The following is a 25,060-nucleotide window of genomic DNA, read 5'->3' as shown; positions in this document are numbered from 1 at the left end:
AAGCTTGTCTAAACTGGTTTGTGATGTTTACATACAGATTGGTGAAGCATATTATGAGATGAATAATAAAGGGATATGTGACTTTTAAGGTTTTAGCATCAGCTCCCCACTCTTTACCTGAGATACTTTTCATGATATTTAGTCTTCTTTTTGCTCTGACTGTTGTTGATATGTTGATATTGTTGATATGTTTATTGAAGCTTAGCGATGGATCCAGAGTAACTCCAAGATATTTGGGGGTTTTCATTAAAAGTAATTAGTTGACTGTTTAGCTTAATCATTGGTCTCCACTTTCTGGGTTATTAATAGTAAAAACACAGATTTCTGATTTAGTTGGGTTAATTTTGATTATTTGGTTTTCACAGTATGTAGCTAAACTTTCAATGGTTTTCTTTATGTGACCTTCTGCTGTTTCTAGGTTGTTGTGAGCCGAGAATAGGACCAAATCATCAGCAAACAGCTGTTTTTTGTTTCTTTATTTATATTTTTATCTAAGTCATTTAAGTAGATGAAAAGAAGGAGTGGGCTCAAAATGCTACCTTGAGGGAGTCCTTGTCTTATTTTCACGTTATTGGAAAAGGTTCAGAGATTGTAAATGATATAAATAAATAAATCAGCTAACACCTTTTATTCCCTTATAGGAAATAGGCGAGGCCTTTATTACATGTTCCATGGGATTTCCCCTCCGTTTCTGCCATGCACCAAAAAAAAAAAAAATCTTCAATGAGAATTCGAGAAAACTCCATTAATAATTGTTATGACTCTATCATCTAACTTCTTCTATTATGATCACTATCAGCTAATTTTGAAGCCCATTGACTTTTAGTGTATTCTTATAAGGGAGCATTCCATAGACTTGCTACAATCTTTGCCACTCGCCTCTGGAATCTAGGTGACCAGATCTGGCCTTATAAAGGGAAAGAATAACCTCCTTTTTCTGTGTCAACAACCACTTATTCTGATGTGCTGTTTTGTCCAACATGTCCTCTAAACGTGAATTCCCTGTTCACAATCACCTGAAGTTCCTCGTCTCAGTTTCTTACAGTTCATCAATATAGTACATAGTTTGTTAAAGATACCAAGCTGTTTTAAAAATAAACCTGCTTTTTTACTCCATTTCACAAGTAAGCAAACAGACAAGTCAGGCAAGTTTGCACCCAAGGGTTGCAAGTCTAGCTGACCCTGCAGGTAGTGCAAGTCAAGGCAACTCGTGGTAAAGGTAGATTAAGCTCTGATCACTATTCTTAATATTTACCCTTCAGAAAAAAAAACAGCTAGCGCCATTTCATTCCCGTATACAGGGAGTAGGCGAGGCCACTTAGCCCTATCTAACTTTTGGAGACTGAGTGGGCAGTTCAATCTCCACTGGTACCAATCAGAGACAGATGGCCCAAGGTTATCACTAATTAAGCGGTACACGGTGAAGAGAGACGGCTCAAATGTGCCGCCATCTCGTGGTCCCTAACCCTAACACGATATATTTAATGTCTGAAATAATGTGGGTTCTACGGTCGATTTTCTTGAGTTTACGGGACGAAAAACCCGAGTATCCGGGAGGAAAAACCCGCTTGCCCGTGCCTGAGATCGACTAACTCTGGAACCGATTGAAAAAAGGCTTAGAAAAATTTCCTCTAGTCGCCGACTAGACTCGAAACCAAGTCTTCCTTCGTGCAGCCAAGCGCCAGTGTATGCAAACGCCACATCCACTGAGCTACACAGGCTTCTTTTACCCTTAGGGTAAATATTAATATTTACTTATCTGATCACTATTCTTAATATTTACCCTTAGGGTAAATATTAAGAATAGTGATCAGAGCTTATGCTACCTTTACCACGAGTTGCCTTGACTTGCACTACCTGCAGGGTCAGCTAGACTTGCAATACTTGCGGGTGCAAACTTGACTGACTTGTCGGTTTGCTTACTTGGAAAATGGAGTAAAAAAAAAAAAACAGGTTTATATTTAAAATAGCTTGGTATCTTTAACATATATTATACCCAAGGTAAAAAACTCTCTACATAGTACATAATTTGTTTTATCTTCTTGGAGATTAAAGAAGCTTTCACAATTCTAGATATCTTGGAATATTTCAATTAAACATGACAGTATTATATATATGGAATATTTCATGCCTTTTCAGCAAAAAAACTTAAGGATTAAGTGACTCCGTAGCGCAATTGGAAGAACGACGGTACATTGCGCCCTTCCATTGGAATAGGCCTAAGTTCGATTCTCGCCGCGACGGGAGGAATCTTTATCTGGTCGATTTCAATCGAAGGTGAGTTAGCCGATCTCATACGGAGGTAGCAGGGTTTTTTCTCCCGGAAACTCGGGTTTTTCATCCCGCATACAGACAAATTGGCCTTTCAGAACACACGCAATTTACAGACAAAAAATACTAGTTGTGGTGGTGGAGGTGGGCGGTAGATGGCGTTGATGGAGAGGATTCGTAGTAGAGGTTGGATGTAGTGGTTGAGACAGTTATAAGTGTCCTCCCACGATGAGTCTTCGGACTCCTTGGAGTTTTTAGGAATAATAATAATAATAAAACTTTTGCCTTATGCTGGAATATAAAGATTAAATTGAGAAATTACTGAGAAATATCCATATTCCACGTGTGGTGTCGCATGATATACAATCAGCCAACCATGTCTTAGTATTTAGTAGTATGATAACCTCTTGCATATGATTGGACCGTGTGATCACATTGCTACAATTGTGGTCTTTTTGAACCTTTGATTTTGTGTTATGATCGTATATTTGTTGTCTTTTTTTATATAAATTTATTTTAACTTTGTGGTAATTATGATTAAACTTCTACAAAGTAAAGTGTTCGCTTGTTGACCTAAATATATTGTTTGTGTCAATTGTGTACTATTTTACACATATTTCTGTTGTATTGTCGCTGTATATTAGAGAAATGGACAATCCGACCTTGTTGTGGTAGGTTTAAATATCTTAAAAGAAAATATGTTGACTATTCATTGCTCGGAATAAGAAGCTTCTATAACACACATGCAGAATTAGTGTAAAAAGGCTATTAGAAAGCATGAAATTAGTATCCATATATATGTATCCCTCGATGTTACCGCGTATATCAATCGCGTTAATCAAATCTAATAATCAATGGTAAAAATTACAATTCGTCCATGATCGACTACTGTATTAATAATTGGTTTTATATGTACTCTTTTAGGAAAGATAAAAATGAATGCAAAGTAAATGTTTAATAAATATTTGTACCTACATTATTTATTGCAATTTTTTTATCAAAAGAAGTTATCAAGAGTCGTTTGAACAGTTTTAGTTTTTTTCTTATCGGCATAAATTCTACGATAACAAGCAAAATGACTCTCAAGACCTCTGCAAACAAGCAATAAAACACAAAGAAAAAACACCGCAAATATAATACATGATGGTACAAATTAAGTGGATATTGAATCCAACATTATTTCATAGCCGAATATAAAAACTATATTGAATCCAACATTATTTCATAGCCGAATATAAAAACTACAAGAGTTTCGTGCCGAATATATAGAAACCAAGCCCATTCGGCGGATGCAAGCATAAGCAACCTTATGGGCAGCTTGTAGTAAAGGTGGAGTAAGCTTCAGATCACACTTTCCTTAGTATTTTCCATAATGTAAAGCACATCTCCTAGAGGACATGTATGATAAATAAGCCTTTGGCTCTCTATTTCAGTAATACATGATGGTTTATTTATTTTCAGTTACAATCTAGAAATTATTGAACAAAGAATAAAAAAAAACAACAACTAAACCATACTATACTGACATCAAAGGTCGTGGTATCTCTCAGATACAATTTACTGTCAGATATCACAAACCTTTACATAACATGTGTTAAACCAAACTGACAGCAAACAACAGTGCGGAATATCACTCGTAACATATGAATGCACAACTACTCATGACCTCCAAGCTATACACTGAATTGCATAAGAAAATTTACATTAAACATTTTGCATGTATCTGTCAGATCAGCTGTGAGTTCCACAGGGTAAAAAGTGCGTTAATCAAAACTCTTGCTGCATATATCAAGGGATTGCCGCAATTAATTTTGATGCGTTAAGCAAGGAATACCTCTAGTTGGGCATTTAGAAGGTCCGAAGATATGAATATGCTGCATTACTGTAATCAGGTTTTTTTTTTTTGTATGTGTGTGTGTGTGTTGAGGGGCGATTCGCACAAATGTCAGAAGATACTGAGGATAAAACATGATTACCTATAATTATCTTCTACATGTAATGATTTTAGCATGCTGCCCTGAAAGCGCTATAAGAAAGAGCTATATGCATATTTTTTCTTTTTAATTTTCCATATTATATACGGGATGCTGTACTTAATGTGAATCACTAAAGAGAAGTACGGGGTATTTCAAAAAGAATGACCCGATTTCAAATAATTATATTTAATAATGAAAATGTGGTACAGTTACAAAATAAATTACCAAGTATGAAGTAAGGCCTAAAGTTTCACTCACCATAATTACAAATGCTCAATGTGCCCTCCACCTGCTGCATAGACAACATCAAGCCGATAGCTGAATTCATCCCAAATGTGCCTGAGAGCGTCTCTCTGTCACAGAATTTACTGCAGCCGTTATTCTGGTTCTGAGCTCATCCAAGTCAGCAGGTAATGGAGGAACATAAACACAGTCTTTTACGTATCCCCCATAAAGAAGTCACAAGGTGTGATGTCTGGAGATCTTGGAGGCCAAGAGTATAGTACCACATGGGGTCCTGTGCGTCCAATCCAACGCTGAGGCAATGCTTCGTTTAGAAACCGACGAACTTGGAGGTTCCAATGTGAAGGTGCTCTGTCTTGCTGAAAAATGCAATCTTCAGATTCTTCATTCAGCTTTGGAAGTAGCCAGTCCTGAAGCATTTCAAGATAGGAGTTTCCCATAACAGTGTTTTCCTCAAAAAAGAAAGGGCCATAAACTTTTCTACAGAAACCGCGCAAAAAACATTAAGTTTTGGCGAATCACGTTCGTGTTGTTCAATTTCATGTGGATTCTCAAGTCCCCATATACGAACATTGTGGCACGAAACTTTACCGCTTAGATGAAAGGTTGCTTCATCATTAAAAATCAACCTTTGTAGGAAGGTGTCATCCTCCATGTCCTCTAACAGATTAGCACAAAAATCTGTTCGCAAAAAAACTCTGAGCCAAGGCCGTTCACATGGTACAAGTCGTATTCATTTGGTTCGTGGTTGCAGAGATATACAATTTTCAAATCGGGACATTCTTTTTGAAACACCCTGATATGGCAGTCATTATATGAGTGTGTAACAGAAGTTCCTTGTATACTTCTCTATGAAAGTCAGTATACTCATTACTTCTGCTTACAAGAAATGATGTGACATGTACAAGGAACTAAGGACTTACTATGAGAGGACACACTACCTTATTATGCAATTCACTTCTCCCATATTTTATCCACCAACTGCACATTGCCATTCTACCATCCATCACCATTGGTATTTCCACTCGCTTGGCTTTATAAAAAATCTGTGCCTTGCTCTCTTGCTTTCAGGGATAACCCCTTATTGTTTTCCCCTCCTATGATGAATTGAAAAATCTTTGATGTATGTATGATAATAATCATCGCTGTTATTACAGAGACCTTTAGGTAATAATGGCTTCATTGAGGGAGGCTATGCACGACTTGCACAACCTGTCATGCTTTCTTGAATTCACATATTAGCACTCCCCCATCATTTACTGCTCTATAAGTGAAAAATCTGGTGGTATCTCTCTCTCTCTCTCTCTCTCTCTCCCTCCCCTTTCTTGACTGAAATCATTCTCATCTTCTGTGTATTCCTCTCTTTACCCTCCACAAATGAAAAAATTCCATCTACTGGTATCCTGTATACAGTGTCTAGAGTCCACAAAATTCTCTGTCTTTCCTGATAATAGAGAATGTGCTGGTAGAATGGCCTCAAACACACAGGGATTGTTATGTTTGTTCAAAAATGTAAGGAGTATTCAGAAAAAAAGGGAGCTGAGTTTGTTGCATTGATTGGTCAGTATACTCAAAGATAATTGGAATAAGTGAAACTTGGTTGTCTGAGGAGGATGTGATGTCAGGAATAGAAATAGAAGGATATATAATTTTCCAGAAGGATAGAAATGTGAAAAGAGGAGGGGAGTGCTGGTGATGATTACAGAGGAATTGTCTGCAAAGTGTGGAAGTTGATAGTGCACGCACAGAGTTTGAATCAGTGTGTGTGTCTGTATATGTGTGAAAAGTTCAAATAAACAGGTTAGTACATCTATTGGATGCTGTTATAGGCCAGGGAATGCAGAGAATACTGATCATGAAATGTGTAGGCAAATTAGTTGGGCTTGTAAAAAGAAGGCGATCCTGATCGGAGACTTCAATTACAGAAATATAGAGTGGAAGGAGGAGATAGTGTATGGGAACAAGGAGAGTGAGTTTGTGTAATTTCTGAGAGGTAAATATCTTAAGCAGCAGGTGGCTGAAGCATCTAGAGGCTTTAATGTTTTGGATTTGGTGATAACTTGATAAGATGTAATTGTTAATGAGGTGTTGACACTGCTGCCGGTTGGCGAAAGTGATCATAAGGTACATGTTTGGGAAGTGATGAAACAAGAAAAGGTTACTACCACAAAAAAAAATGGATATGTGGAAGTATAAAGCAGGTGATTACAGGAAGCTCTGTAGTTCGTTAGCATTAGTATGTTGGGTAGATGAACTGAGCAGAAAAGATGTTTACAATGCATGGACACTTACAAGGCAGTATCTGACAAAAGCAATATATAACTGCATACCAAGGGTTAAGCGAGTAAATAAAGTAGGAGTGAAATGATGAACATTGAAATCAAGCAAGCTGTGCTGGAAAAGAAAATGTTATGGAGGTACAAGACAGTTAGTAGTGATCGGATCCATGAAGAGTATAAAGTGCAGATTAGAAAGGTGATGAGCATGGTAAAGAAAGAAAAGATGCAGTATGAAAAGAGATTGGCTTGTCAAGCCAAGGTTAACTTGAATTTTTCTGCTATATATGGCAAGCAAGAGAAAGAATAATTATGGCATACTGGTGGATAGTCATTGCATCAGAATAACAGCTGCAAAGGATATAGTGGAATTATTGAATGAGCACTTTATCAGCGTATATCATACTGGTTTAAATGATGATATGTGATTTTAATTCTGTGTGTTATGATAAATATGTTGTCGGTTGAATGAACCTCCCATGATGAGTCTGCCAACTCCATGGAGGGTATAATAATAATCTATAGAAAGCCTTTGCAAAGTCTAAGTATACTACTGTGTATCCATTTTCCACATCCAATGCTGCTGTCACCTTATTGTAATAAGTAACTAGATTACTAAAACATGACCTCTCTTTAGCAAATCCATTCTGTCCATCAAAGATAATACCATTGTTGTTAACCCAATTCTGGATCCTGAGTCCCACCAGTCTTTTCAACATTTTAACCACGACACATGACACATAGATTGGCCTATAATTTGATACTTGACTTCTGTCACCTCCTTTATGAAGTGGTACATTCTTGCTTTTCTTCCACTCCTTTGAAACTTGACCCAGTGTAAGACTCATATTGAACAAATATGTAAGCCAGATGTCAACTCCCTAGCACATTCCTTTAAAATATGCAGTGATATATTATCAAGTTCAATATCATCAATTTGATGAGATGATCAAATCTAAGACCCTCAACCGTCGTGTGTGCCCTCTGTTACATACTGCCTGAGGTAGTTGTCCCTTAAAAATTCAAACTCGTTTTCTTTACTTCCAGTTATCTCGTTATCCCAGTCTGTTATATTGCTATAATTAAAATCATCCATAATGATCACCATTTTCCTATTTGCTTGGTTAATTTGCTTATACATTTCCTGGTCACTACTCTCCATATTACCAGGTCTATAGCAACATCCAACAATGTATTTCATTCTATTCACCTCTATCTCATACTGCCTCAAAACCATTACCATAAAACTCTCTCTCTCATCAATAGTCCACCTCTCATTTTACCCTTTTTATCTTCACGAAATGCATCATACCCTTCCATCTCTATTCCTGACAGGATGCCATTCTCATCCAACTGTGTCTCACTTATTCCAACAATTTTGAGTGAACATAACCAATGTAACCATTTCATTTCCCTTATTACTGATAATCCTAGCATTCATATACAAACATAACAGCTCATTCATGGATCTCTGACGTTTCACTGATACCACTTATTAGATGCGACTTCTCCATACATTCCTCAAGTGATTTTTTCTCATTACTCATCCCAAAACACTCTTCAAAACTGTTTTCCCTACATCTCAAATCATCCACCTTCCTTTTCTTTTTGTTTACACACACACACATTCGCATCTTTTTTGAGCATCAACTTTTTCTCATGCTCTGTTCCCCTATCCACCTGGAGTCTTCCCATTTTTCCCCATTTGTCTTGTACTGTACACTTGTTTTTCTCATTCTCTACACTCATGCTACCCACTTATTCATTCATAGGCACCACTTCAGTCTCTCCTGCTCTTTCACATTACTTCTTACTTGCTCAGATTCATTCTTTACACTCATTACTCTTCCTTCTACCTGACTCACACCAAAACTATTCAAATGCAGTCCCAGTTCAGTTCTTCCTTCAAACTCATTGCACTCCTTTCTCTTCACACATTTCTGCCAACATATCATTTATAATTCTTTTTGCTCTTTGCCTCATCTCATCACTGTCATACCTGGGTAATACACGGACTACCTTTCCTATCACACTATTATCTTTTATCCTTTCAACAACCTTCTGATATTCAGTCTTACATTCTCCTTGTTTCCAGTCAAGTCAATGTCCCTATTACCACCTAACTCCTTTGCTCGCTAGTCCTCATATCTAACATCTCAATACTCCATTCATTTTACCTCCAGGAAAACCTTCTGCATCTTCTCTTTTACCACACCTCTAATAATTGAATTGCCATACAACTGCATGCACAAGTCTTTAATTATCATTTTCATACTGAAGTTATTCATCATCTTAACTGTTCCATACACATCTACAATTCTCTCCATTTCATTTGCATCTGCCTCATCTCTTGCTTCATCTTCACCAACTCAGCTTTCAAATCTTGCATCCTTTTTTCACTCTGATTATTTTATCGCTAGTCTCTCTCTCTCTCTCTCTCTCTCTCACACACACACACACACACGATCAATCCTGCTCATCACCTTACCATTAACTGCACTCTGTTTTTCATTGTCATTACTGCTCACTGTATCATTAATTTCACTGTTTTATTTAACGTCATATAAATTATCACCCGCTTTGTCGTCAATCGAACTTTTTCCACACGGTCATAACTGACACGGAAGATTGTGTCAGTTATGATTGTGGAAATGATAGTGTGGGCTTATGCAATTATTTGGCTTTCACCTCTATGTTGTATCGGTGTGCTAAGTTTAATGATTTTAGTGATAGTAAACAAACTTAAACAAGCCCACACATACAAACACTGCAAGTGCACAACTTACACACAAATACACTTATTTACAATTAATTAGTCTAAAAAAACTTACCTGAACTGGGAGCGATGAATTAGCTAAGAAAGAACACATATAATTAATAGATGTAATGTATAGATCTAAGTTATCCCAACATTAATTCGGTCTTAAGGATCTGGGATTTATACAAACCAGATTAGCTCCGTATTGAAATGAAGTCCAAAGCTGCTGAAAAGCTGAAGAAAGGAAAGTAGAAATTTTCCTGACAGGGACACATCAATGTTGAGAGAGACCTCGGAACTTTTGCAATGCATTCTAATAACCCTTCTCTTTAAGGAAAGAGGAATATGTGAGATTTCTTATTACAACAAGGAGACAGGAAGCTTGAAACTTTGATAAAGGAGTCACTGAAATCATATTTAAAAAAAAAACTTCATTTTTTTTAATATATCTTTAATTAAATAATTAAATTATTTCACTAATGTTAATTTTTTATAAATGTTATTTAACTATTTAAGTAATTGTTCTCTGTAGAACACAGACTATGAGTGCAATGTAATTAGGTCTTGATATCCCAATTTTATGACTTAGGATGAACATATGATGTATATTATAGATATAAGAGTTATATATTTGGTTTAATCCTTTATCCAAGTGTAAGCAAACAAAGTTTGCGCCTGAAGTATTTTCAGGACTGGGGCAACTCGTGGCAAAGGTGATATAACCTCTTATCACTTGCCTTAGTATCTCATAATGCAAAGCACATCTCCTTGCAGACATGTATAATGCTATGCATTAAGGGAAGGGTCACTACCCAGACTGGTTTCGACCTTTATTGAGGTCTCATCAGTAGAAGTCAGACCCAGAGGTGGTGATAGTAAGATGGAAGTAATGGAGAAGTCATATTTCCATATGCCAGTTGCCAAAAGGTGTCACACTCACTTGGCTATGCTACCAATTATATATTTGGTTTAATCCTTTATCCAAGTGTAAGCAAACAAAGTTTGCACCTGAAGTATTTTCAGGACTGGTAGCATAGCCAAGTGAAAAAAAAAAACTCCCATCAACTTTTTGCTAGCTTAAACTAGCATTATCAGAGGCAATTTAACACTACATAACTCAGTGAAGACAGAAACTAAAATGACCTTGATAACAAGGACAATCATGTGCATGGAGGGCAACAGTGGATCTCTCTGTTGGTAGAGCCTCTGCTATTAATGGCTTAAGCAAGTTTGAGCATGGTTAGTAGTTGGAAGGAATCCAGTCGTTCGATGCTGTTGGCACACTCCCTGGAGGTGTTACATAATAATAATAATAACAACTTATCTCTAATCCAGAGAATTTTAAAAACCTTTTGGCAACTGGTATATGGAAAATGATTTCTCCATTACTTCCACCTTAGTATCACCACCTCTGGGTCTGGCTCCCACTGACGAGACCTCAATAAAGGTCGAAACTGGTCTGGGTAGTGGGTTATGCATTAAGGGAAGGCATAGCATTATCCATGTCTGCAAGGAGATGTGCTTTGTATTATGGGAGATACTAAGACAAGTGATGAGAGTTTAGTCCACCTTTACCACGAGTTGCCTCAGTCCTGAAGATACTCCAGGTGCAAACTTTGTTTGCTTACACTTAGATAAAGGATCGAACTAAATTTATTATAGTCTAACCAAGCGGGAAAAAACTTCCAACATTATATTTCTGCAAGGTGATGTGCTTTGCATTATGGGATACTAAGGCGAGTGATTAGAGGTTATACAACCTTTGCCACGAATTGCCCCATTCCTGAAAATACTTCAGGCGCAAACTTAGTTTGCTTACACTTGGATAAAAGATTAAACCAAATATATAATGGGTAGCATAGGCAAGTGAAAAAAAAACTTCCACAGATATAACAGTTTGTATGACTTTTCTTCCAATGCACATGGAATTGTGGATTGTCATCTGGTTCGTGTAGAATCAGTAAATCCAGAAAGTCAATGTTTTTTTTTTTTTTTTTTTTTAAGTGAAATGAATTTAGGATGAATCACGTTCATTTTAGACATGAAAAGTGCTAAATTGGGTAATCATTCCACACATCAAATGTGTTGTCTACATATCTGCACAGACTATTTGTTTAGGAAAAATTTCATTAAGGAGATGATCTTCAAAGTATTCCATGAAATAGTTAAAGTCTGTGAGAAAGAGGACTTTCATTGATCTACTTTTAGTCTCTTGGTATAATTTATATTGAGTAAAATAGCCACAATGAATACTAATAAAAAAAAAAAAAATCCAAGCTTAGTAGCCATGGTAGAAGGATAATCTTGTTGAAATAAATCTGTGATACCTCTTGCGGGAATGTTTGTGAAAAGAAAGAGCATCTAAGCCATGGGCGTCAAACTGGTGGCCCCTGGGCCGCATCTGTCCCACAAAGCAATTTCTTGCAGCCCGCAACGCCTCAAGAAGAGATATAAGAAAAGGATGGTCGCTTTTTATAATAAAACAGAAATATTGATTTAAGCATTCGATTTATTTGTTTCATATGACATTTATAGTTACAATATGGATGCAATGACCTGCTTTAATATAATTGCAATAATAAAAATTATATCACAATTTCAATGTTAGATCCGATCTTAATCAGTCGTGAACTATATTTATGCTTTCGTTGTTAATTTATAACACGCTGCAGGTAGTGTGCTGAAAAAATTGAATTCTATTGGCAGCTGTTCAAAATCAAAGTTTTGCCTTTTCTCAATATTGTCCCAAACTAGAAAAGATTAAGGAAGAATTTGATAGGCGATTTAAAGATTTTAACGAGCAAGAAGTGTTTCGCTTTTTACAGGTCCTTTAATTTTCAAAATGATTCCATTCTAAAAGAGAAATACCAAGAAGGTGGTGTTCCAAAAACACTTATTTAGGTAAAAATATCTGGAAATAGAAAGGCTTGCAGCAAATATTCTCTGTTATTTTGGAAGCACCTATTCATGCGAACAGTTATTCTCTTGCATGAAAGGTAACAAAACAGCCCACAAATCAAGAATAACTGATGTCAATCTTTCTGCCATAATGAAGGTCATATGCTCTTGATCTTTGAGTCCAAATTTTGGCGAGCTGGCTAACAATAAACATTGTTAGAAGTGTCGTAAAAAAAAAATACTACAATTAAATTACTTAAAATTACTATAACTATATTATGCAAGTGTGTGTGTGTGTGTGTGTGTGTTGTTGTAATTAGGAATTGACTCAGGATGTATACATTTATAAAATTATAAATGTATAATTTTATAAATATATATAAAGTAATATATATATATTACGCCAAGATATTATAATCTGTCCCCAAAATATTGTCATTGGCATTAAAAAATTCCTCAAAATATAGACATTTCCCCTCACCCGAAACATAGAAGTATTTTATTTCAACACAAGCACAAAAAATTTAAAACTAATAGGAGGCTCTGTAAATTTTTCGATGGTTATTAATCAGACTTTATACTTCTTTAGGGTGTATAAAAATTTGCTTTGTTCAAATAATATTTTAATTTCGGTTTAATTTGGTTTAAATGCTATACATTGTGATTATTAATATAATAAAAATATTCTTTATTTTTTTGAGTTGTCGTAATCATTATATTATTATTTTATGTCTTGTTCATGACTTAGAATGAATTAAATTTTCATTATTAATTTTTAATTTTCCAGTTTATTTATACTTATTCTTTCACTTCCCTTTGATTCTAATTAGTGCAGCTTTTTTAGTCGAAAATTTTTGTGGCCCACTAGAGATACACTGTTATGGCTAATGACTCGTGGTCCAATTGAGTTTGACACACCTGATCTAAGCTAATTCATGATATACTATGTTTTTCGGACAATAAGACACACCCCAAATTTATGAGACATTTTTAGAAAAAAAAATTATATAAAAATATTCACAAACCTTAAATTTCATTAATATTACCATAACTTGTACCAGCAGCATTCAGTTTGTCTTCACTCGTCTTGGCACTATCACTCATCTTGTTACTGTCACTTTTCGTATTATTGTCTGAACTATTGTTATCATTCACTTCAAAAACTGTCATTTTTAGTACCATCCATCATTACTTATGTTGCATTTTTTTTAAAAGACTTAATAATCATCTCATCTGTTCAAAACCACATACGTTCACCCACTAATTATGATTGATGGCAGTAAAGTTTTCATATGTAAATCAGGAATTCCCACATATTCCGCGAGATGTTTGGCTTGCATTGAAAACATGGAAATCCAAGACTTACCCAGTATCATCTACCTTTGGACCATAAGACACCTTAATTCTAAGTCGATTTGTCTATGTTACAATGTCTCTTATGATCTGAAAAATATGGTATAAAAGGGCTTAAACGAAGATCACAAATTCTTTTTTATAAATCCAAAGAGTTCTTAACATGGAAACAGATTTTCCTGTAAAAGCGGAAAGTAATACTGACGGATACTTCGACACTTTATGCACGGGACAGTCAGTACAATCCATTAATGAGAGGTCTTTGTGGAATGTCTCGTTTGTGGATTTTGGGAAGAGAGTGCAAGAGAATTTTATTATTAAGATTAAGAATTAGTACAAATAATATAATAATATGCAAATAACATTCTGCATATTAGCCATTGAGTTAATTCATTGAGAAATGGCTTGTGTGCTAAGAATAAGAAAAAATTGGTGCAGCCTCTGTAGTGCAATTGGAAGACAGCAGAATGTTGCACCCTTCAATTGGAAAAGACCTGGGTTTGATTCTGGTTATGATGAGGGGAATCCTTATATGGGCTTTTTCAATTGAAGGTGAGTTAGTTGACCTCATACGGAGGTAGCAGGGTTTTTCTCCCTGAAACTTGAGTTTTTCATCCCACATACAGACAAATCAGTATTCAGAACACTCGCAATTTACAGACAAAAAATACTGTTGTTAATGATGATGGTAGTAGTGTCATAGTAGGAGAATTAAATAGTAATGGAAAGGGTGAGATGTATTTAATGAAGTAGAGTGCCCTCCTGCGATGAGTCCTTGGACCCCCTGGAGGTGCCATGTAATAATTTTTTTTCACAGCACTTAATTCTTTATAAATATAATTATACAAGTTTAAAAGCTAATTAAATATTTATACACTGTTATATAAATTAAGTGGATATTAAACCCAACATCATTCCAAAGCTGATGTTGGATTTAATATCCACTTAATATATATGATTTTTGCATTGCCGAAGTGAAGCCTTTTGGCTCTTTATTTTAGTAAAAAAACTTAATAAAAACTTATCTACTATATTTACACATGGATTGGCATGAATGTGCATACAATTCACTATACAATGCAGTTCAAGAGTAATAATAATGATGGAATGATTTTATATTAATATACATAATTTTTCTACATTTTGTCTTTTGTATTTTTTTTTTTCAATATTTATTTATTTATTTTTAATAGATTCTGTATTTAATACAGATATTTTGCTTCTATACAAAAATTCAGTATACAAGTGCCAGCCTGGTTGGCCGAGTGGTTAGTATACCTGCTTTCCAGCGAAAAGGCTGCGGGTTCGAATCCTGCCATGATGGATGTCTGTGAAAGCACTAGTGGTGGGAGTCAGCGGTAGATGATGTTGGTGTTAGATGATAAAGGTTGGTGGAGTAGTGAGACGAAGAGTTGTAGAGTTGATGCCCTCTCTCGATGAGTCTTTGGACTCCCTGGAGGTGTGATATAATAATAATAATAAAATAATAAATGTGATATAATAATAATAATAAAATAATAAATGATTAAGTACATTCTTTTTTGATATGCTTGTTTGTTTGGGTGGCATTTCTGTTTTCTTCCTCAAAGCTTCTGCAGAGCTTAACTGAGGAAGATAATAGATGACGGCAGTTTCATGGTTTTGTTTCAATACCTGTATCAAGCCATGTGTAGATTTAACTGTTTATATGTATGTGCTTAGAAACTTATGTGTATGTGTATATATACATATGTATAAATGCTTTTTTCTAGTTAATGTGTAAAGATGAGTACACTCACCCACAGACTACCACTGCTTGAACACAGTTTAACTTTTTTGCAAAGGGAGGGGAAGGATTGGATTCGGATATGGCGTGTTTGTGTCTTATAATGGTGTTTGAGAGGGGTTTGTTATAGGTTTGTGTGTGTGTGTGTGTGTGTGAGAGAGAGAGTAATTTTCAGTCTCGCTATAATATTTATATAGTGCCTGTTTCAGCTCTCTGTAGGTCCCTAGGTTTCTGTCGTCGAATGACAGTTTGTTTATCATGTCAGGTATGCAGAAGTTTCAGGTGGCATTTCCATAGTGATTGTTATACTTACGTTGTGTAGTTTGTTGACTGTGGTTTTTGTTATCTGATATATTGTTCTGGTTACTCTGTAGGTTGGACTGAAGTAATGTTTTAGCATGACTGTGTAGTGGCATAAGTGTTTCACCTTAAATATTTTGTGTTCTGTCCTTGCTGCTTGTATAACGTTGTAATTTGTTTACCGAGCATACCAGCTAATAAACGGCAAAAGTATGATAAGAAAAATAAGAGTATCTATGATCGTGAGTGTAAACAAAATGAAAGAGCGAGTGTTGAACAGAAATTCTTTAGTAAGAGGTGTGATAGATGAGCGTTTGACCAAATCATACCAACCTGGTGCGAACATTAAGGATGTAAGCGAGTCTATTAGAGTGCAAAAGCAGAGGGTGAAAGAATTGAATAGTAGTAGCAGGAACGAATGATTTGAAAGGAGACAAACTGACTATGACAGAGGATTTGAAGGAATTAATTGAGGTAGCAAAAGAGAAGAGTGAGAGAGTTAGGATGGTGAGTATGTTGCCATGGTATGACAGTGAAGAGTATAGAAGGAGGGCCAATATTGCTAATGACTTTATGCGTGGATTATGCAGGAGGAGTAGTATGGAATTTGTGGAGTGAGTTCGATGGGCGAAAGGATTTATATAAGATGGATGGTTTGCATTTGAATGGATTTGGTGTATGGAGACTTGAAAAGGTGTCATTGAATGAAGTGGAAGTGGATGTGCAGAATCAGGGAAACTAGAGTTATTAAGGGGGGAGGGAAGTAGATATGCAGACTTTAGGGAGACAGTTGAGTGTATGAATGTGTGTAATGTACGAAGGACAACAAATCAGAATGAGATAGTTAGTATACGACATCAAAATAGGGATGGGACAAATGGGCTTTTGCAATTCATGCATACTAATGCCAGAAATATTAGGAACAAGAAGGAAGAATTTTTGGCCTTGGTTGGCACTTCCAGGCCACAGGTTATTGGCATTAGTGAAACATGGCTGACAGAAGATGATATAGCTAGTGGGATTGAATGTGAGGGGATATAGTGTGTTCAGGAGTGACAAGGAGAATAAAATGTGGGGAGGAGTGTTATTGATGATAGCTGATGAGCTGCAGCCAAGGAGAATAGAAGTTGAACTGCAGGATAGAGAAAAGAGCAGATTTGAGGCTATTTGGCGTGAGATTGAGCTAGCAGAACAAAATATACAATTGGGTGCTGCTATAGACCAGGTGATGGAATAAATGGTGGAGATAGTATGCATAAGCAAATAGAAGAAATGAGTGGAAGGAGGGTAATTGTTATGGGAGATTTCAACTATGGTAACATTGATTGGTAGGAGGAGAGGACACATGGGAGGAAGGAATTGGATTTTATGTGGTTATTAAGGGATAACTATCTGCAACAGCATGTAATGGAAAATACTAGAGGTCAGAGAGTGCTTGACCTAGTAATTGCATATGAGAATTTGGCTGTAACGAATATGACCTCGTTGCCACCAATTGGTGAGAGTGATCATAGGGTCTTGACTTGGGAGGTGGCTAAAGGTGTGGAATTTACAATTAAGACAGGGTACATGTGGAATTATTGGGCTGGTAAGTATGACAAACTTAGGAGTTTGATTGGTTCAGTGCCATGGCATGTAAAACTGCAAGGGCTAGATGTTGATAGTGCATGGGAGGCGGTTAAGAAGTGTTTGCAGGAGGCAATGGCTGACTGTATACCTAGAGTCCGAATAATAAATCAAGTAGGGGTTAAATGGATGAATAACACTATTAAGCTTGAGCTGCAAAAAAAGAAACAACTGTGGAGGGAATTTCAGGAGAAAGGTGACCGGCAGGCACATGAACGGTATAAAGCGCACGTCACAAGGGTAATGAGTGTGGTAAGAAAAGCAAAAGCAGATTATGAAAGAACATTAGCCATGCTGACTAAAGAGAATCCCAAACAGTTTTTTCGATATGTTGCAAGTAAAAGAAAAAATGTATATGGCAGAATGATTTTAAAGAATGCCGATGGTAGGGAGGTAACAGAATCAGTTGATATAGTGGAATTACTGAGTGAGCACTTTGCAAGAGTATATCATCCAGGTGGTGACAATGCAGGAATGAAAGAACCAACAACTTATATGGGAATTGAGGTGAATGAAGTGGAGGTGAATAGTCTATTACAAAACCTCAATGTCAATACATCTGTGGGATTGGATGGTATACCAGCTTGTGTCGTACGTGAAGCAGCTAAAGAATTGTCAGTGCCCTTGACCATTTTGTTTAATTTGAGTCTCGGGTCTGGGTTGATCCCAAGGGGTGGAAAGAGGGGAAAATAGTTCCACTGCATAAAGGAGGTTTCAAGACTGCTGTTGTAAATTACTGACCGATCAGCATATCAGGAATTATTGTCAAGTTCTTGGAGAAAATAGTCAAGAGGAAAATACAGGATTGGATAGATGAAAATGGGATATTGTATGGGGGACAGCATGGTTTTGTGAAGGGTAGATCGTGTGTCAGTAACTTGCTCACATTTTATAACACAGTGATGGCTGAACTGGATAAGGGTAATGGGTTTACAGTGATTCTGCTCGACCTTGCTAAGGCCTTTGACAGGATACCACATGGAATTCTAATCAGTAGTAAACTGCAGCATATGGGGATGGATATAGGGTTGGTGAGATGGATAGGAGGGTGGTTGATGGAGAGATATCAGAAAGTGGTTTATTCAGGAGTAGAGCCCAAAAGATGGCCTGTGACTAGTGGTGTGCCACAGGGTTCTATTCTTGGGCCACTACTGTTCAATTTGTTCATTAACAATATAGGAAAGGATCTGAGAGGAACTGTTCATTTGTTTGCTGATGATGCAAAGTTGGGCAGAGCAATAGTGAGTGCACAGGATGTCAAAATTTTGCAGGATGATTTGGATAGTTTGGAGGACTGGGCTAAGGAGAATGGATGTTAATTTAATGTGGCAAAATGTAAGATTATACATTTTTGGGTGAAAAGATTAGCAGCAGTATATCACATTGGTGGAACTGTACTCCAGGAGATTGATGAAGCCAGGGATTTGGGAGTGTTGGTGGATAGGGAGTTGAAGTTTAGGGGGGCACATTGCAGAAGTGGCTAAATCAGGTCATCAAATCACTTGGTTGCTGAAAAATACTTTAACAAGCAGAGACAAACAGGTTATTCTTCCTCTGTATCGAGCCTTGATAAGACCCCATCTAGACTACTGTGCCCAGATATGGGCGCCAGGGTTTCTTCTGGATGGAGAGGATCCAGTGACGAGTGACCAAGATAATAGCAGGTCTATGGAATGAACCTTATGAGAACAGGTTGAAGATTTGTGGTTTGCAGAAATTGGTTGATAGGCGGAAAAGGGGTATTATGATTGAGACATTCAAATTATTGAAGGGTTTCTATAAGATTAATTCAGAAGATATTTTTGAGAATAGGACTGGTGGTTGGGACGACTAGGGCCATACATGGAAGCTGGGCAAGAGTGTGGTTAGCAAGGATGCTAGAGCTAGGTTTTTTTACTTGGAGAGTGGTGAATGAGTGGAATAAGCTGCCAACGTCTGTTGTGGGTGCCATGATTGTAAACGAGTTCAAGGCGAAGTATGATAGATACTGTGTGAATATCAAATAGTTGTTCTTGACATGATGTTAGGGCCTCCCTTGATGAGTCTATGGACTCCTTGGAGTTGCCCGTAATAATAATAAGTGTGGGCTGTTCTCTTTGTTCCCAGAATATCAGTTTTACCATTTTATTTTGCAACGATTGTAATCTGTTAAGTTTGTAGTCTGTGCAGAATGCATATGATGTAATTGCATATCTTATTTCTAATCTATAAAGTCTTATTTTATAGCAAATTTTATAAAATCTATAAAATTTGGTAATCTATAAAGCATTATTCACATAATGCTTTATAGATTAGCATTTTATGTGTGTCCGAGCAATGTCTTTAATCAACATAGTTTGCTTGCTGTTATCCTGAGTTTGTTGTGTTGTATAGGTAGTTTGTATGGCTATTTCAACTTTGATCATCATCAAGTGAAGTCCGAGATAATGTGTCGTTTTGCCTGGGCGATTGTTGTTGTTTTATGATCAGCACTTTATGTATAGGAGGTTGGATGTCGGATAGTGATTTAATTTCCATGGGTAGGGTCTAGGGGTTTTTGAATACCATTAGTTTTCAGGGTTTATATATATATATATATATATATATATATATGCTGTTTTCAGTTAGCCAGTTAGTGATTTGATTGATGTCGTGTTGCATATTTGCAGAAGCAATATTTGTGTTGTTATGAATGGATACTATGGCCATGTTGTCTGCATATTGGAAGATTTTACTTGTAAAAAAAAATAATAATATAATACAGTAGTGATGCATCACAAGTATTATTGCAATACAAGTGATGTATTGCATAATACATCACTTGTGTTGCATATTTTACATATTGCATTGCATATTTTACTTGTATTACATATTTTATAAATATAGTATAATACACTTACTTTTCAATTAGTTTCAATAAGATTGGTGTTCTTGTAGTTGGTTTTCAACAGAATGTCCTGTTTGTCCAAAGTACAAGCAGGTGCACTACACTGAACTTGGTACACCGTGGGGGGCTGTTTATCTTTTTGTGGGTGTAACCAAGAGGAGATTTTGTTGATAGGAAAAAAATGTTGGAACTAAATTGTATCTCTTTAAGATCTTAGCCATCGCCTCAGAGATATGCATTATATGGGATAGGGAATTGCTGTACAGATTCAGGGTTTTGGGCGATGGACTTGTAAGAGTCCAAGATTTATTTAAACTTCCTTGAGATGAAACCATTCTATAATAAGATGCATTGGATGGTGCTCAATTCTTGTGAGAGAGCTTCGGGATTCAAACCCAAAAGCAAGGTTGGGGTTGTATTTGAAGTGATTTGGGAGAGTCTCATCCTTATAATGGCAAGCAATAGTGTATACTCTCCCCCCCTCTATTTTTTTTTTTTAAATTTAATTTGGTATAAGCTGTGTCATTTCATTATCTAATTAATTTTACTTTTATTTCAAATCATTTAATTTTAAATTTGGGCTTTAATTCTTATATTATTTTATTGTAACCACCCGCTGGGTGGCATCTGGCATGTGGCTCAAAAATGAAAGAGTTTGAGAACAGAAACCAAACTTTAGAGATTCAGTGGCAAGCCTTGAAGAAAACCATGATTGATTCAGCCAGAGAGGCATGTGATGAAGTTGTCTGCAAGTATAGAAAAATCAGAACTCCATGGTGGACACAGGAAGTTAAAGAGGCAGTGAAGGAAAAGAAGAAAGCATATCAAAAGTTCCTGGCAAATAAATCAGCCTGTGCTCTTAGAGAATACAGAGACAAATGTAAGAAAGCTAAACACTGTGTAAAACTAGCTAAACAAAAGTCATAGGACGACTTTGGCAAGAACACAGAAAATAAATATCAAGAAGTGGCAAAATATTTTGGAGGTTATTGAAGAAGCTTAGAAATGGAGGAAAGAGTACTGTAAAAGGAGTTAGAGATGATAAAGGTGACATGAAAACGGGAGAAAAGATATCCTTGAAGTATGGAGTAATTACTTCGAGAAATTGCTAAATGAAACAAGCAGTGATAGCACAGTGGTAAAAAACACTCAACAGGCATACAGTCAGGAATACATATCCATACTTGAAGTAGAAAAAGCCATCAAAGGCTTAAAATGTGAAAAGGCAGCAGGAGTAGATGATATTCAACCAGAAATGCTGAAGTATGGAGGTATAAAAGTCTTACAGTGGCTGCATAGTTCAGAAGGCCTGGACAGAGGGATGAATTCCTGATGATTGGGGTAGAGCTCTCATAGTACCCATATATAAAAAGGGAAATAAAACTGAATGTGAGAATTACAGAGGTATTTCCCTACTGAGTGTTCCTGGTAAGATCTATGCAAGCATACTTGAGAAACGGTTAAGAAGAATTGTAGAAGAAAAGCTTGGTGAAGAACAAGCTGGATTTCAGCCAAATAGAGGCTGTCAGGATCAGATCTTCACTTTACGACAAATAGTGGAGAAATCATGGGAATATAACAACGATCTCTATTTGAGTTTTATAGATCTGGAAAAGGCATATGATAAGGTGCCAAGAGAGAAGCTGTTCAATACGCTACAGTTATATAGTATCAATGGAGCATTATATCAAGCAATATTTAGTTTTTATTTGAGTTGCAAGTCAGCAGTTAGAATTGAAAGAAGTACAGGAAGATGGTTTAATGTGAAATCTGGTGTGAGACAAGGATGTACATTAACCCTTCTGTTATTCATTATCTATATGGATCACATTATGAAGGAAAGTGGTATTAAACATGATATCAAAATTGGAGATGTTAATGTCAGCTCTTTGCTTTATGCGGACGATATTATACTTATCAATAATCTACTACGAGTCTGCAAGATTCCTTGACTAAATTGAATAACTGTTGTAATAGATATGGTATGAAGGTCATCAATAAAAAGACAAAGACAATGAAAATAGGCAGAATCGTTGAAAATGTCAACTGCATTGTGAATGGAGAACCTGTGGAACAAGTAAAACATTTCACCTACATAGGTACGATTTTTAGTGAAGATGGTAAATTAAATATGGATATAGACAACAGAATCAATAAAGCTGGTATAGTAGGAAGTCATTTGAATAAATTCATGTGGAATAAGGGAGAAATTAGTCGGAATACTAAATTAGCTATATACAAGACAGTGTTCAAACCAATTTTAACTTATGGATCTGAGAGCTGGGTCAGAAGTAAAACACTTGACCAAAGACTAGAGACCGCAGATATGAGAGTCCTGAGAAAGATTAGAGGAGTGAACAGATGGCATCAATGGCAATATCATATTAAAAACGAGGATATTAGGAAAGAACTTGACATTGTCAGCATCCAGGAATGCGTTAGCAGAGCTAATCTCAGGTGGTATGGTCCCTTAAACAGAATGGGCAAGGAAAGATTGGCAAATCAAGTGTTCTCTGCCAGGTTGGCATGAAAACGACCCAGAGGAAGACCATGATATAGGTGGTTTGATAGGGTACAAAGTGCTTTAGACGACAGAAATATAAGATCTGATAACATTCGTGTCTTGACAAGTAACAGACTGATCTGGAGGAAAATTGTAGATAGGAAGTTGCCAATGATGTAAATTTTTCATGTAGTACTATCATATCCTGTACACCCTTTGAGGGTACATGGCAGGAATTTGATGATGATGATTCTTTGTTCTAGCTTCACTTTGCGATTATGCTGATCCACTAATGATGTCTGATTAATTTCAGGTTGAAATATTTGCAGCAATAAAATTATTATATTCTATTTGACTACATTCATCTAATAAGCAAGGTAATCATGTTATTAAAACTGTCATATTTGGATGAATACATGAAATTGAGAGTGTTGAAGGTTAGGGACTGATTTCACTTCCCAGTTTAAAAAGTTACTTCTGTAGAGTACTTGCATTGTAGTATATGTTGATGAGCAATTCTTATCCTGTCTGAAGGTTATAGTGACTATCTTATTCTGTTTGTTACTTTCAGATACAGTTTATAATTTGTTTATAACAATTATACTTATTAAGGTTTATATGTAAGAAAGTTTTAAAATGTTGCTGTATTCTTTCTTAAACATACTGAATTCATATTTCAGTAGCACCAGTAGCAAATGCAATGATGATTCCCATTTTATTGAGCCAGTAACTAAGAAAAAGAAGTTTAGGCTAGTAAGTATTTTCAGAACAATTTTTTTATGTTAAAAAACGTTTAATTTTCTTGACCAAAAAGCTCTGGAAATACTTTTATTGGGATTATATTGATCAATATAATCCCAATAAAAGTATTTCCAGAATTTTTTTATGTTCATAACAAAATATTTTTCATTATTTTTTAGGTAAAATATATAGGGGCAAATTATTTTCCTTTTATGTGACAGTATACTTTAAGAATGAGCCCTCATAGCTCAGTTGGTTTTGATGGACTCCTTTTAGACATAATTTTATTCGAAACCTGTCTATTATGCGAAGAATCTTTACCAGTGATTTTCATCCAAATGGCAAGTTAGCCGGTCTCATACAGAGACCGGCTATCTTGACTGGAAATCGGGTTTTTCATCCCTCAGAACAGGCAAAATGGGTCCCATGAAAACATATCTATGACATATAATATTATTGGACAAGGAAGGCACTGGGAAAGAACTTTGTTCTGTGATAATTCTTTAGTAAATAGCACTGCTATCCCAACAAATATTAGGTTGAGGAGAAACATGCATACACACACTTGTATATATAGACGCATGCACTGTTTGGAAAGAAGTTGATGGACACCGTAGTGTGAGGAGCAAACAGCCATGGTGCCCATCTTAATAAGATGTAAGACCTCCTTTCACTGCGATGACTCATATTCCTCCAATTTATACTGGCCACAAACACGTGACTCGTTACATGGTACAATGCACCTTGGCCACAGGGGGCTCTCTGTTGACTTCTTTCCAAGTAGTGTATACATGAATAGTACTTACTGAATTTGTATAATATGTGTATATACATATATTGCACAATTTTAAGATCATTACTAGCCAAAAATTATTTTACCATAGTCCTGTTAATTTTATAAATGTTAAATGTAACTTTCCCTCTTTTGGTAACTAACATATGAATAGTATACCAAACTGAATTGACATAGTTTTCAATTACTGTAATGTAGATCTAATCAGGGTAATTGCCACTGCCTATTATTCTTGAAACATATTAAAAACACTTCTATTGGTTTTATTATTTTTGGAAACTAGTATAAGTTATTTCTCATAAATTACCTTTCTATTCAGTTATAAATACTGGATCTAACTCCATTATCAACAGTTGGAGACAGGCAAAACATGGAAGGAAACCGTTAAATTTTTATTCTTGGAAATACCAAGAATATAGTATTGTTCAGAAAGTTGGATGAGAGAAAAAAAAGGATGAAATGATTTAGAGGAGTTGAAGGATACAAGAATGTATGAAGGATAAAATAACAAATGAATTATAAATGAATACAGTAAATGATAAAATAAGATAATTCAAATGAACACACATAATGAATGGAAGATGAAACACTACCAAAGGAAATCATTAAATATAAACCTAAATAAGAAATAGATATAGGTAGTTCTAGGAAAGGAATGAAAGTGTAATTTTTTATATATTTATATATATAT

General features: G+C 35.9%; 1 protein-coding gene across 2 annotated transcripts in view; it reads left to right on the top strand.

Moving 5' to 3' along the window:
• Positions 1-2,644: 2,644 nt before the first annotated feature.
• The window catches only part of LOC150109200 (rho guanine nucleotide exchange factor 3-like), a 235,143-nt gene continuing 212,727 nt past the window's right edge, over positions 2,645-25,060 (top strand). For both annotated transcript variants that reach the window (XM_090406217.1, XM_090406208.1), the window contains exons 1-2: positions 2,645-2,942; positions 23,516-23,588. In XM_090406217.1, the coding sequence (XP_090262343.1) occupies positions 2,920-2,942; positions 23,516-23,588 (96 nt within the window). In that variant the 5' untranslated portion in view covers positions 2,645-2,919. The remainder of the gene's footprint in view (positions 2,943-23,515; positions 23,589-25,060) is intronic.

This window comes from Typopeltis vanoorti, chromosome 2 (assembly GCF_054136105.1).
Source record: "Typopeltis vanoorti isolate ZY-2024b chromosome 2, IOZ_Tvanoo_1.0, whole genome shotgun sequence".
Lineage (NCBI taxonomy): Eukaryota > Metazoa > Arthropoda > Arachnida > Uropygi > Thelyphonidae > Typopeltis > Typopeltis vanoorti.
The sequence above is the reverse complement of the archived record's forward strand: the minus strand, read 5'-3'. Positions and strand labels throughout refer to the sequence as shown.